This window comes from Erinaceus europaeus, chromosome 7 (assembly GCF_950295315.1).
Source record: "Erinaceus europaeus chromosome 7, mEriEur2.1, whole genome shotgun sequence".
Classification (NCBI taxonomy): domain Eukaryota; kingdom Metazoa; phylum Chordata; class Mammalia; order Eulipotyphla; family Erinaceidae; genus Erinaceus; species Erinaceus europaeus.
In genome coordinates this window covers 106,570,635-106,583,243 of record NC_080168.1, presented here as the reverse complement: position 1 = coordinate 106,583,243, position 12,609 = coordinate 106,570,635, and the positions used below count along the sequence as shown (strand labels likewise).

The window sequence follows — 12,609 nt, the reverse complement described above, 5'->3', positions numbered from 1 at the left end:
TCCCTTTTGTTGCCCTTGTTTATTGTTATTATTATTGTTATTGCTGTCATTGTTCTTGGATAGACAGAGAGAGGGAGAGAAAGACACCTACAGATCTGCTTCAAAACTTGTGAAGTGACCCCCCCTCTGGCTGGGGAGCTGCAGGTTTGAACCAAACCAGGATTCTTTTTGTTTTGTTTGTTTTTTAATATTTATATATTTACTCCCTTTTGTTGCCCTTGTTGTTTTATTGTTGTTGTTATTGATGTCCTCGTTGTTGGATAGGACAGAGAGAAATGGAGAGAGGAGGGAAAGACAGAGAGGGGAGAGAAAGATAGACACCTGCAGATCTGTTTCACCGCTTGTGAAGCAACTTCCCTGCAGGTGGGAAGCGGGGGACTCGAACCGGGATCCTTATGCCGGTCGTGCACTTTGTGCCACCTGCGCTTAACCCACTGCACTACCGCCCGACTCCCCCGAACCAGGATTCTTATACCAGTCCTTGTGCTTCACGGCACTTAGCCTGGTGTACCACTGCAGTGCCCCCTGGGGCTTGGCTTCTTTTCTTTTCTTTTCTTTTCTTTTCTTTTCTTTTCTTTTCTTTTCTTTTCTCTTCTCTTCTTTACTTTACTTTACTTTTCTTTACTTTTTTAAAAAATACTTATTTCCTTTTGTTGCCCTTGTTTTTTATTGTTGTAGTTATTATTCTTGTTGTTATTGATGTCGTTGTTGGATAGGACAGAGAGAAATGGAGAGAGGAGGGGAAGACAGAGAGGGGGAGAGAAAGACAGACACCTGCAGACCTGCTTCACCGCCTGTGAAGCGACTCCCCTGCAGGTGGGGAGCCGGGGGCTCGAACCGGGATCCTTAATGCTGGTCCTTGCACTTTGTGCCACCTGCACTTAACCCACTGAGCTACCACTGACTTCCGGGACTTGGTTTCTTAAGTAGAAATTGTGATTGAGGGAGTCCGGCGGTAGCTCAGTGAGTTAAGCACAGGTGGGGCAAAGCGCGAGGACTGGCATAAGGATCCAGGTTCGAGCCCCCGGCTCCCCACCTGCAAGGGAGTTGCTTCACAAGTGGTGAAGCGGGTCTGCAGGTGTCTTTTTCTCCCCTCTCTGTCTTCCCCTCCTGTCTCCATTTCTCTCTGTCCTATCCAATAACTACAACAATAAAACAACAAGGGCAACAAAAGGATAAATAATTATTAAAAGAAAAGTTGTGGAAAAAAAAAAGTTGTGATTGAACCACAACCTAGATCTCCTTAACATCTCTTCTTTTTTTTTTTTTTCAGACTTTTAAAAAAACTTTATTTTCGGGAGTCAGGCGGTAGCACAGCCAGTTAAGTGCCCGTGGTGCACGTGGCACAAAGCGCAAGGACTGGCATATAAAGATCCCGGTTCAAGCCCCTGGCTCCCCACCTGCGGGGGAGTTGCTTCACAGGTGGTGAAGCAGGTCTGCAGGTATCTGTCTTTCTCTCCCTCTGTCTTCCCTTCCTCTCTCCATTTCTCTCTGTCCTATCTAACAACAATGACATCAATAACAACAACAATAACTACAACAATAAAACAAGGGCAACAAAAGGGAATAAATAAATATTTTTTAAAAACTTTATTTTCTCTTGGTTTGTATTTTTCAGTATTCTATCCATCAGTCCTACCTGTGCTTATGTTTATGCTGTCCTTCAGTCCCATCTGTACACATGTGTACAGCTATTAACCCACTAGAAGGCACCTCCTTTTTTTCCTAGTCTAAATCTCTTCTAAACTGGGCTCCAGTGCCATTCAAGAGCACTGTCAGATTATCTTCTAGACTCCTTTACCTCCATAGGCATTGCACACATGACACATCAGAAACCAATATTATTCTATCTTTTTTTCCCCCTTTAGTTGCTCTTGTTGTTTATCATTATTATTATTGTTGTTATTATTGCTGTCCTTGTTGGACAGGACAGAGAGAAATGGAGAGAGGAGGGGAAGACAGAGAGGGGGAGAGAAAGACTCCTGCAGACCTGCTTCACCGCCTGTGAAGCGACTCCCCTGCAGGGGGCTCGAACTGCATCCTTACGCAAGTCCTTGCTCCTGGTGCCATGTGTGCTTAACCTGCTGCGCCACTGCCCGGCTCCCTTCTCTCTTTTTCCTTTTTCTTTCTTTTTTTTTTTTTTTTGGATAAGACAGAGAAATTTAGAGGGGGGGGAAGATAGATCGGGAGAAAAATAGACACTTGCAGACCTGCTTTACCTACCCCCCTGCAGTTGGGGAGCTGGGGGGTGGAACTGGGATCCTTGTGTAGGTCTTTGTCTTTTGTACTATGTGCACTTAACCAGGTTTGCCACCGCCCGGCCCCCTCTATTTTCTTTTTCTTTCTTTCTTTCTTTCTTTTTTTTTTTAAGATTATTTATTTATTTATTTATTTATTTATTCATGAGAAAGATAGGAGGAGAGAGAAAGAACCAGACATCACTCTGGCACATGTGCTGCTGGGAATCGAACTCAGGACTTCATGCTTGAGAGTCCAAAGCCTTATCACTGCGCCACCTCCTGGACCACTCTTTTCTTTTTTAGAGACAGACACAGAGAGAATAAAAGAGACCAACCATAGCACTGAAGCTTCCTTCAATATGGTGGTGGTGGTGGTGGTGGTGGAGAGGTCAGATTTGAACCCAAGTTGCTCACATGGCAAAGCAGCACACTATCCAAGTGAGCTATTTCACCGTGCTGCTGCTTTTATCCTCTTATCGTACTGAGTGTCCCCTATCCACTAAAGGTCTAAACCAAAAATGAAGACACTGAGCCTAACTCCTAAGTAGTAGGGTTTTTTTTGTTTGTTTGTTTTTTTATTTGCTTGTTTTTTTAACTTGTTTTTTTTTCGAGGTGGTAGGGGCTTATGTATATGTGATTTAACTGTACCTGCTCAACTTTTTTTTTAATTACTTATTTATTTTCCCTTTTGTTGCCCTTGTTTTTTTTATTGTTGTAGTTATTGTTGTTATTGATGTCATCATTGTTATGACAGAGAAATGGAGAGAGGAGGAAAAGACAGAGGGAGAGAGAAAGATAAGACACCTGCAGATCTGTTTCACCACCTGTGAAGTGACTCTCCTGCAGGTGTGTGGGGGGTGTGTGGGCTTGAACCGGGATCCTTATGGTGGTCCTTGCACTTTGTGCCACCTGCACTTAACCCGCTGCGCTACCACCCAACTCCCTGGGCCAACTTTTTTATGCATTCTTTTTTTTTATTTCTGAGAGAGTGGAACAGACACCAAAGAACTCCAACCATTTCTCCCACAGTTGTGGCATTCCCATATAGTTTCAGGACTCAAACCCAGGTCACCTGCATAGCAAGACACACGACTTGCATCTGTGCATCCCCAGCTTCGATCATCAGCACTGCTCATGTTCTGGTTTCTGTCTTTCTCTCTCTCTTTTTATTATTTTATTTATTTTTCTTCCATTTTTAAAAAAAATTATTTATTTATTTATTCCCCTTTTTTTGCCCTTGTTTTATTGTTGTAGTTATTATTGTCATTATTGATGCCTTTATTGGATAGGACAGAGAGAAATGGAGAGAGATGGGGAAGACAGAGGGGGAAGAGAAAGACAGACAACTGCAGACCTGCTTCACCACTTGTGAAGCCGACACCCCTGCAGGTGTGGAGCCGGGGCTCGAACCGGGATCCTTATGCCGGTCCTTGCGCTTTGCGCCACCTGTGCTTAACCCGCTGCACTACCGCCCGACTCTAGCCCTTGTTTTTTTTTTTTTTGTTTTTTTTAATTGTTGTTGTTATTGATGTCATTGTTGTTGGATAGAACAGAGAGAAATGGAGAGAGGTGGGACAGATGTAGACACCAGCAGATCTGCTTTACCACCTGTGAAGCAACTTCCCTGCAGGTGGGGAGCTGGGGACTTGAACTGGGATCCTTATGCTGGTTTTTGCACTTCGCGCCACGTGTGCTTAGCCCCCCTGTTCTACCGCCTGACCCCGTCTCTCTCTTTTATGGACTAAATAAAATAAATATTGGAGTGGGAGGGAAGAGGGCAAGTGGTTTAGGAAAGACTTGCACGTGGAGTGTAAAGATGTAAAAAACTAACGCTTTAGCTCCAGGGAGGAAGGGGAGAGGATGGTGCTGGGACAGTGTTCTTGAATGACATTGGAGCCCAGGAGGGTAGTGAGTAAGAGGGATGGGACAGAGTCTACAGGGTTGTGCCAGTACCTGGAAAGTCTCAGTCTGAGAAGCTAGTGGAAGTGGAGAGTCTGTGATGAGTGTTGGAATTCAACTTACTGGGAACTGTTCATGAGGGTTGCTCTCTGGGGACAGACATCTGTGCTTGCAGCTGTTAAGGCTTTGGGGTAGATGATGGTCCTGTGGGAGGAAAGACTTCAAGTGAACATGACCCTGTGGCAGCAGGTCCATGTCTGGCAGTTCTGTCCACTTTCATCTCCCCTTGATCCTTGTAGCTTCCCCTTAGAATGTTCTCGTTTTCCTTCCCTGCCAGGTTGCCTGTGGCTGGGGAAAGGAATGTGCTCATCACCAGTGCCCTCCCATATGTCAACAACGTCCCGCACCTTGGGAACATCATTGGCTGCGTGCTCAGTGCTGACGTCTTTGCCAGGTACAGTCGGCTGCTAGGAGAGCTCCTGAAGGAGGACTGGGCACCGAGGGAATGGGGTGCTATTAGAGGCTGGAGGGCTCCTGGGGCCATGGAAGGGCCCATACAGGCCTCTTCATGGTCGAGCACCATCTTCTGTTCCAGATACTCCCGCCTCCGCCAGTGGAACACGCTTTATCTGTGTGGCACAGATGAGTATGGTACAGCAACCGAGACCAAAGCAATGGAAGAGGGCCTGACTCCCCAGGAGATCTGCGACAAGTACTACGCCATCCATGCCAGCATCTACCGCTGGTTTAATATCTCATTTGACACTTTTGGTCGCACTACCACTCCACAGCAGACCAAGTAGGTATCTTCTAATCAAGTAGAAAGAGAGGGTGAAGACTGGGGTCATGGTGTTGAGAATGCCTGCAGACACAAGGGGCCAATATGATTATTTCTTCCTAGAGTACTGCTCACCTTCTGCTGGTGGTAGTATGGGGGATTGAACCTGGAACTTTGGAGTCTCAGGCATGAGAGTCTCTGCAAAACCATTATGCTATCTCAGCTGCTTTTTTTTCATGAGAAGAAGGAGGGAAGGGTCCAGAGCATTACTATGGCACATGGGCTATTGGGAATCAAACTGGGGACCTTATGCTTAAGCATCCAGTGCTTTATCCACTGGGCTACCTCCAGGCACACAATTTAATTTTTAGACCATATTAACAAATAGGTACAGTCCTATTCTTTTGGAGCTTTTTGCTAATGAGGAATACAAAACATACACATTTGAATTCAACAAATTTCTTAGGAAGAGACTGTGTGGGGATCTGGGGGAATGTGTAAGACGGGCTTGGGCTCATGCAATGCTATTCCCTAGGGAGGGCTTAGATGGCCTTTGTCTCAGTGGCCTTCTGCCTGATTGCTTAGACATTCAGACTGATCAGGGGTGAGGCTTGGGTGGAGTGCCAAGTGGAAGGGGTGCACCACTTTGTCTAACCTGTTGCCCCCATCCCCTTCTCACCTTTCTAGAATCACCCAGGACATCTTTCAGAGGTTGTATGAACGAGGTTTTGTGCTGCAAGATACTGTGGAGCAGCTGCGGTGTGAGCGCTGTGCCCGGTTCTTGGCTGACCGCTTTGTGGAGGGTGTGTGTCCTTTTTGTGGCTATGAGGAGGCCCGGGGTGACCAGTGTGACAAGTGTGGCAAGCTCATCAATGCCACTGAGCTAAAGGTGAGAGGAGGGTCTCATGGGAGCCTAGGAAAGACACTGTCCTGGTCTAGGAGGTGGCACAGAGTTAGAGAGATGTCCTGAGTTCCATTCTCTGCTTTTGCATATGCCATAGTGCTGGTCTGGGGTGTGTGTGTGTGTGTGTGTTTGTTTCCTCTCTTTGTCTACCAATCTCTTGTGAAATAAAATAAAACTTAAGTGAGAGCCATAGATGTGTTTATGTGTGTGTGTTTCTGTTTTTTTGTTGTTGTTATTTTTGTTCTTTTTTTTTGGCCTCCAGGGTTATTGCTGGGGCTCAGTGGCTGCACCAAGAATCCACTGCTTCTGGAGGCCATTTTTCCTCCCTTTTTTTGTTGCCCTTGTTATTATTTATTTAATAGTTGATGCGGTTATTATTATTTTTTTTTATTTTTATTTTCCCTTTTGTTGCCCTTGTTTCATTGTTGTGGTTATTATTGTTGTTCTTGATGTCGTCGTTGTTGGATAGAACAGAGAGAAATGGAGAGAGGAGGGGAAGACAGAGAGGGGGAGAGAAAGACAGACACCTGCAGACCTGCTTCACCGCCTGTGAAGCGACTCCCCTGTAGGTGTGGAGCCAGGAACTCAAACCGGGATCCTTATGCCGGTCCTTGCGCTCGGCACCACCTGCGCTTAAACCACTGCGCTATCGCCAGACTCCCATGGTTATTTTTATTATTGTTGTTATTGATGTCGTTGCTGTTGGATAGGACCAAGAGAAATGGACAGAGGAGGGGAAGACAGAGGGTGAGAGAAAGATAGACACCTGCAGACCTGCTTCACTGCCTGTGAAGCGACTCCCCTGCAGGTGGGGAGCCAGGGGCTTGAACCAGGATCCTTACGCCCCGTCCTTGCGGTTAGTGTCACCACGTGTGCTTAACCTGGTGTGCTACAGCCCGACCCCCCCCCCTTTTTTTTTAACCAGAGCACCGATCACCTCTGGTTGATGTTTATTGTGGGGGATTGAACCTAGGACTTCAGAAGCTCAGGAATGAGAGTTTCTTTGCATAACTATTATGCTATCTACCTCCACCTTTCTGTTTTTTGTTTTTTATTTTGATTTTTTTTTTAATATTTACTTATCCCCTTTTTGTTGCCCTTGTTGTTTTATCATTGTAGTTTTTTTTTTAATTTTTTTTTAAATTTTATTTATTTATTCCCTTTTGTTGCCCTTGTTGTTTTATTGTTGTAGTTATTATTGTTGTTGTCGTCATTGTTGGATAGGACAGAGAGAAATGGAGAGAGGAGGGGAAGACAGAGAGGAGGAGAGAAAGATAGACACCTGCAGACCTGCTTCACCGTCTGTGAAGCGACTCCCCTGCAGGTGTGGAGCCGGGGTTCGAACCGGGATCCTTATGCCGGTCCTTGTGCTTTGCGCCACCTGCGCTTAACCCGCTGCGCTACAGCCCGACTCCCATCATTGTAGTTTTTATTGTTGTTGTTATTGATGTCGTTGTTGGATAGAACAGAGAGAAATGGAGAGAGGAGGAGAAGATAGGAGGAGAGAAAGATAGACACCTGCAGACCTGCTTCACCGCTTGTGAATCGACTCCCCTGCTGGTGGGGAGCCGGAGGCTCCAACTGGGATCCTTATGCTGGACCTTGTGCTTTGTGCCACCTGCACTTAACCCGCTGTGCTACCACCCAACTCCCTCTGTTTTGCTTTAAAGATTTATTTTGTTTCATGAGAAATTCTAGAGCACTGCCTTGGCTAAATAGGTGTGAGAGATCAAACCCAGACTTAGCATTAGCAAGTCTGCTCTCCAGCCTGCTGACCTACCTCCTGAGCTGCCCCTCTCTCATAATTACTATTTGTTTATTTTTAAAAGCCTAGGCTTAGAGGGCTTTAGTAATGAATTCTATAATACTTATTTATTTATTTATTGGATAGAGACAGAGAAATTGAGAGGGGATAGGGAGGAAGAGAGACAAAGAGACACCTGCAGCACTGCTTCACCAGTTGGAAAGCTTTCCCCCTGCAGGTGGGGACCAGGGGTTTGAACTTGGAACCTTGCGCACTGTAATGTGTGCACTTAACCAGGTATGCCATCGCCTGGCCCCTCCAATAATTACTTTTTATTGAGATGCTGTTTTATATGATGTTCTTATGAGAGGTGCACCCTCTGCTTTTTTTTTTTAACCAGACTGCTCAGCCCTGGTTTATGGTGATGTGGGGATTGAACCTGGGTCTTTGGAGTCTCAAGCATGAGTGTGTTACATAACCCTTATGCTATCTACCCTCACCCCACATCTCTTTTTTTTTTTTTTTTAGAGAGAGTGAGAGAGATCATAGCTCTGAAATATCCTTCAGTGTGGTAAGGGCCAGGGTCACATATATGGCAAAGTAGCACACTACCCAATGAGCCATTTTTGCCAGCCCTTTACCCTTTCCTCTCCTGTCCTGTCCTCCCCTCCTCATCCTCCTCCCCTCCTCTCTTCTCCTCTGTTTATTTTTTTTCCCCAGAACACTGCTAAGTTCTGGTTTATGGTGATGCTAGATATTGAACCTGGGACCTCAGATGCCCCCCCATGTTCCCCCTTGCCCCCCTTTATATGGGTGTATGGTAGAGTATGTATGCAGTCCTGATCTGGCTGTCTCATCATGGGTCACCTAGTGTCTTAAATTTCCCTCTACAGAAGCCTCAGTGTAAAGTCTGCCGGTCATGCCCTGTGGTGAGATCCTCTCGGCACCTGTTCCTGGACCTGCCTAAGGTAAGTGGGTCTTTTCCTCATTTCCTCTCTGCCTCTGCCTTTGCCACCATCCTGTGCCAGATCACTCTTCGATGTCTTTAATTCCTTTTTTACTTTTTCTTTCTTTCTTTCTTTCTTTCTTTCTTTCTTTCTTTCTTTTTCTTTATTTCTTCCTTCCTTCCTTCCTTTCTTTTCTTTTTTTACCAGAGCTCTGCTCAGCTCTGGCTTATAGTGGTGCAGGGGATTGAACCTGGGACTTTGGAGCCTCAGGCATGTGAGTCTATTTGCATAACCCAGGTCACAACCTCCTTGATGGCAGAGCAGCCCTTCTCGCTGCCTTTCTTTGCGGGAGCCATCTAAACCCAGCAAAGAGGCAATTCAAAAACGCAAGAGTAGGGGCCAGGCATTAGCACAGCGGGTTAAGCTCACATGGTGTGAAGCGCAAGGACCACCACAAGGATCCTGGTTCCAGTCCCCTGGTACTCCACCTGCAGGGGCGTCACTTCACAAGTGGTGAAGCTGGTCTGCAAGAGTCTTTCTCTCCTCCTCTCTGCCTTCCCTTCCTCTCTCCATTTCTCTTTGTCCTAGCCAACAATAATAACAACAAGGGCAACAAGATGGAAAAAAATGGCCTGTAGGAGCAGTGGATTTGTAGTGCAGGCACCAAGCCCCAGCGATAACCCTGGAGGCAAAACACACAGACACACACACACACATGCACACACGCACACACGTGTGCACGCGCGTAAGGCAAAAGCTGTCTCCTGTTGCACAGTGTTGGCCCAGACCCCCTAAAGTGCTCCAAGTACCCCAGTCTCTCAGCATAACCAAGTCTCAGGACCCTATTGGCCCTGGCTCTCCAAATCCGGCTACCATCCCTCCCAGAGCAATCTCTTCAAAACACTGCCCGGGGGTTCCCATCTATTGGGACTGGAGGGACTGGGAAAGCTCTGAAGAGAGTCACTGTGCCAGTGACATAGTCCCAGGAGAGGATGGAGCTAGATTCCAGAGGCTGGAACTCAGCACCATATTTACTCCCAAGAAATTATATATGCTTTTTATAACAAGATACAGAAAATTAAAGGGTACTAAATAAAAGGCTCAGCCTTGCTTACTGAAGGTGTTTACTGCTGTTTATTTTCCTTCCTGTCTGTTAGGAAGTATTGGGACCCATGTGAAAGTATTTCTGTGTCCTATCTATCTATCTATCTATCTATCTATCTATCTCTATATGTATGTATGGACAATAGTACTCCTGCTGCTCATGAGCTTTTGTTATTATTATTATTAATTTTAATTTTATGTTTATTTATTTTCCCTTTTATTGCCCTTGCTGTTTATCATTGCTGTCGTTATTATTGTCATTGATGTTGTTGGATAGGACAGAGAGAAATGGAGAGAGGAAGGGAAGACAGAGAGGGAGAGAGAAAGACAGACACCTGCAGACCTGCTTCACCGCTTGTGAAGCGACTCCCTTGCAGGTGGGGAGTTGGGGGCTCGAACCTGGATCCTTACGCAGGTCCTTGCGCATTACACCAAGTGCACTTAACCCACTGAGCTATACCACCCGACTCCCTTACTCCCTTTATTATTTTTTAAACGCCCGTGAGCTTCTATTTTATTTTGCAATGTGGCTGGACCAGTTCTCTATGTTAGTAGACTTGCCACTTTTTTCTTACATATGTTCTGTAAGAGAGTCAAGGGGCAGACCTGGCTGCGTGGCTGGGACCTAAAGCATGCAGCTCCTATGCTCGATCCAACTGAGCCGCCTTCTAGGCCTTAACATTTTCTTCTTCCTTCTTCTCCTTTATTCTTCTTCCTTCATTTCTTCAATTTGAAAAAATATTTCTGGGAGTCAGGGCGGTAGTGCAGCAGGTTAAGCGCAGGTGGCTAAAGCGCAGGGACCAGTGTAAGGATCCTGGTTCGAGCCCCCGGCTCCCCACCTGCAGGGGAGTCTCTTCACAGGCGGTGAAGCAGGTCTGCAGGTGTCTGTCTTTCTCTCCCTTTCTCTGTTTTCCCCTCCTGTATCCACTTCTCTCTGTCCTATCCAACTACAACGACATCAATAATAACTACAATAAACAACAAGGGCAACCAAAGGCAATAAATATTTAAAAAATATTTCTACTTTTTTTTTTTAAATTTTTTTATTTAAGAAAGGATTAATTAACAAAACCATAGGGTAGGAGGGGTACAACTCCACACAATTCCCACCGCCCAATCTCCATATCCCACCCCCTGCCCTGATAGCTTTCCTATTCTTTATTCCTCTGGGAGCATGGACCCAGGGTCATTGAGGGTTGCAGAAGGTGGAAGGTCTGGCTTCTGTAATTGCTTCCCCGCTGAACATGGGCGTTGACTGGTTGGTCCATACTCCCAGTCTGCCTCTCTCTTTCCCTAGTAGGGTGGGGCTCTGGGGAAGCTGAGCTCCAGGACACATTGGTGGGGTCTTCAATCCAGGGAAGTCTGGCCGGCATCCTGATGGCATCTGGAACCTGGTGACTGAAAAGAGAGTTAACATACAAAGCCAAACAAATTGTTGAGCAATCCTGGACCCAAAGCTTGGAAAAGTGGAGAGGAAGTATTAGGGAGGTACTCACTGCAAACTCTAGTGTACTTCTGCTTTCTTACTTTGGTGCCATACTCCAAACTCAGTCAATTTCTGCTTTGCGTTTCTACTTCCTTTTTTTTTTTTTTTACATGCATAACATTCCCCAGATCCCCATTTAACAATACAACCCCCCCTATTTAATTCATCATTTTTCATGGACCTTTTACTTTGGTGTAATACTCCAATTCCATTTCAGGTTCGACTTGTGTTTTCTTTTCTAATCTTGTTTTTCAACTTCGGCCTGAGAGTGAGATCATCCCGTATTCATCCTTCTGTTTCTGACTTATTTCACTCAACATGATTTTATCAAGGTCCATCCAAGATCGGCTGAAAACGGTGAAGTCACCATTTTTTACAGCTGAGTAGTATTCCATTGTGTATATATACCACAACTTGCTCAGCCACTCATCTGTTGTTGGACACCTGGGTTGCTTCCAGGTTTTGGCTATTACAAATTGTGCTGCCAAGAACATATGTGTACACAGATCTTTTTGGATGGATGTGTTGGGTTCCTTAGGATATATCCCCAGGAAGGGAATTGCAGGGTCATAGGGTAGGTCCATTTCTAGCCTTCTGAGAGTTCTCCAGACTGTTCTCCACAGAGGTTGGACCAATTGACATTCCCACCAGCAGTGTAGGAGGGTTCCTTTGACCCCACACCCTCTCCAGCATTTGCTGCTGTTACCTTTTCTGATGTATGACATTCTCACAGGAGTGAAGTGATATCTCATTGTTGTCTTGATTTGCATTTCTCTGACAATCAGAGACTTGGAGCATTTTTTCATGTGTTTCTCAGCCTTTTGGATCTCTTCTGTGGTGAATATTCTGTCCAAGTCCTCCCCCCATTTTTGGATGGGGTTATTTGTTGTCTTGTTGTTGAGTCTGGCAAGCTCTTTATATATGTTGGTTATTAAACTCTTATCTGATGTATGGCATATAAAGATCTTCTCCCATTCTGTGAGGGGTCTCTTGATTTGGGTAGTGGTTTCTTTTGCTGTGAAGAAGCTTTTTAATTTGATGTAGTCCCATAGGTTTATACTTGCCTTAGTCTTCCTTGTAATTGGATTCGTTTCATTGAAAATGTCTTTAAAATTTATGCGGAAAAAAGTTCTGCCAATATTTTCCTCTAAGTATCTGATAGTTTCTGGTCTAACATCCAAGTCCTTGATCCACTTGGAATTTACTTTTGTATTTGGTGAAATACAGTGATTCAGTTTCATTCTTCTGCATGTTTCAACCCATTGTTTCCAACACCATTTGTTGAAGAGTCTCTGCTTTCCCCATGTAATAGTCTGAGCCCCTTTGTCAAAGACTAGATGTCCATAGGTGTGGGGCCTCATTTCTGGGCTCTCAATTCTATTCCACTGGTCAGTGTGTCTGTTCATGTTCCAGTACCAAGCAGTTTTGATGACAATGGCCCTATAATACAGTTTGAGATCTGGCAGTGTGATGCCTCCGGGTCTGTTCTTTTTTCTCAAGATTGTTT

General features: G+C 45.3%; 1 protein-coding gene across 2 annotated transcripts in view; it reads left to right on the top strand.

Annotated features, from left to right (window-relative positions):
* Positions 1–12,609, top strand: part of MARS1 (methionyl-tRNA synthetase 1) — a 32,994-nt gene that overhangs the window by 4,958 nt on the left and 15,427 nt on the right. For both annotated transcript variants that reach the window (XM_016193370.2, XM_007534954.3), the window contains exons 8-11: positions 4,477–4,593; positions 4,735–4,938; positions 5,605–5,806; positions 8,459–8,533. In XM_016193370.2, the coding sequence (XP_016048856.1) occupies positions 4,477–4,593; positions 4,735–4,938; positions 5,605–5,806; positions 8,459–8,533 (598 nt within the window). The remainder of the gene's footprint in view (positions 1–4,476; positions 4,594–4,734; positions 4,939–5,604; positions 5,807–8,458; positions 8,534–12,609) is intronic.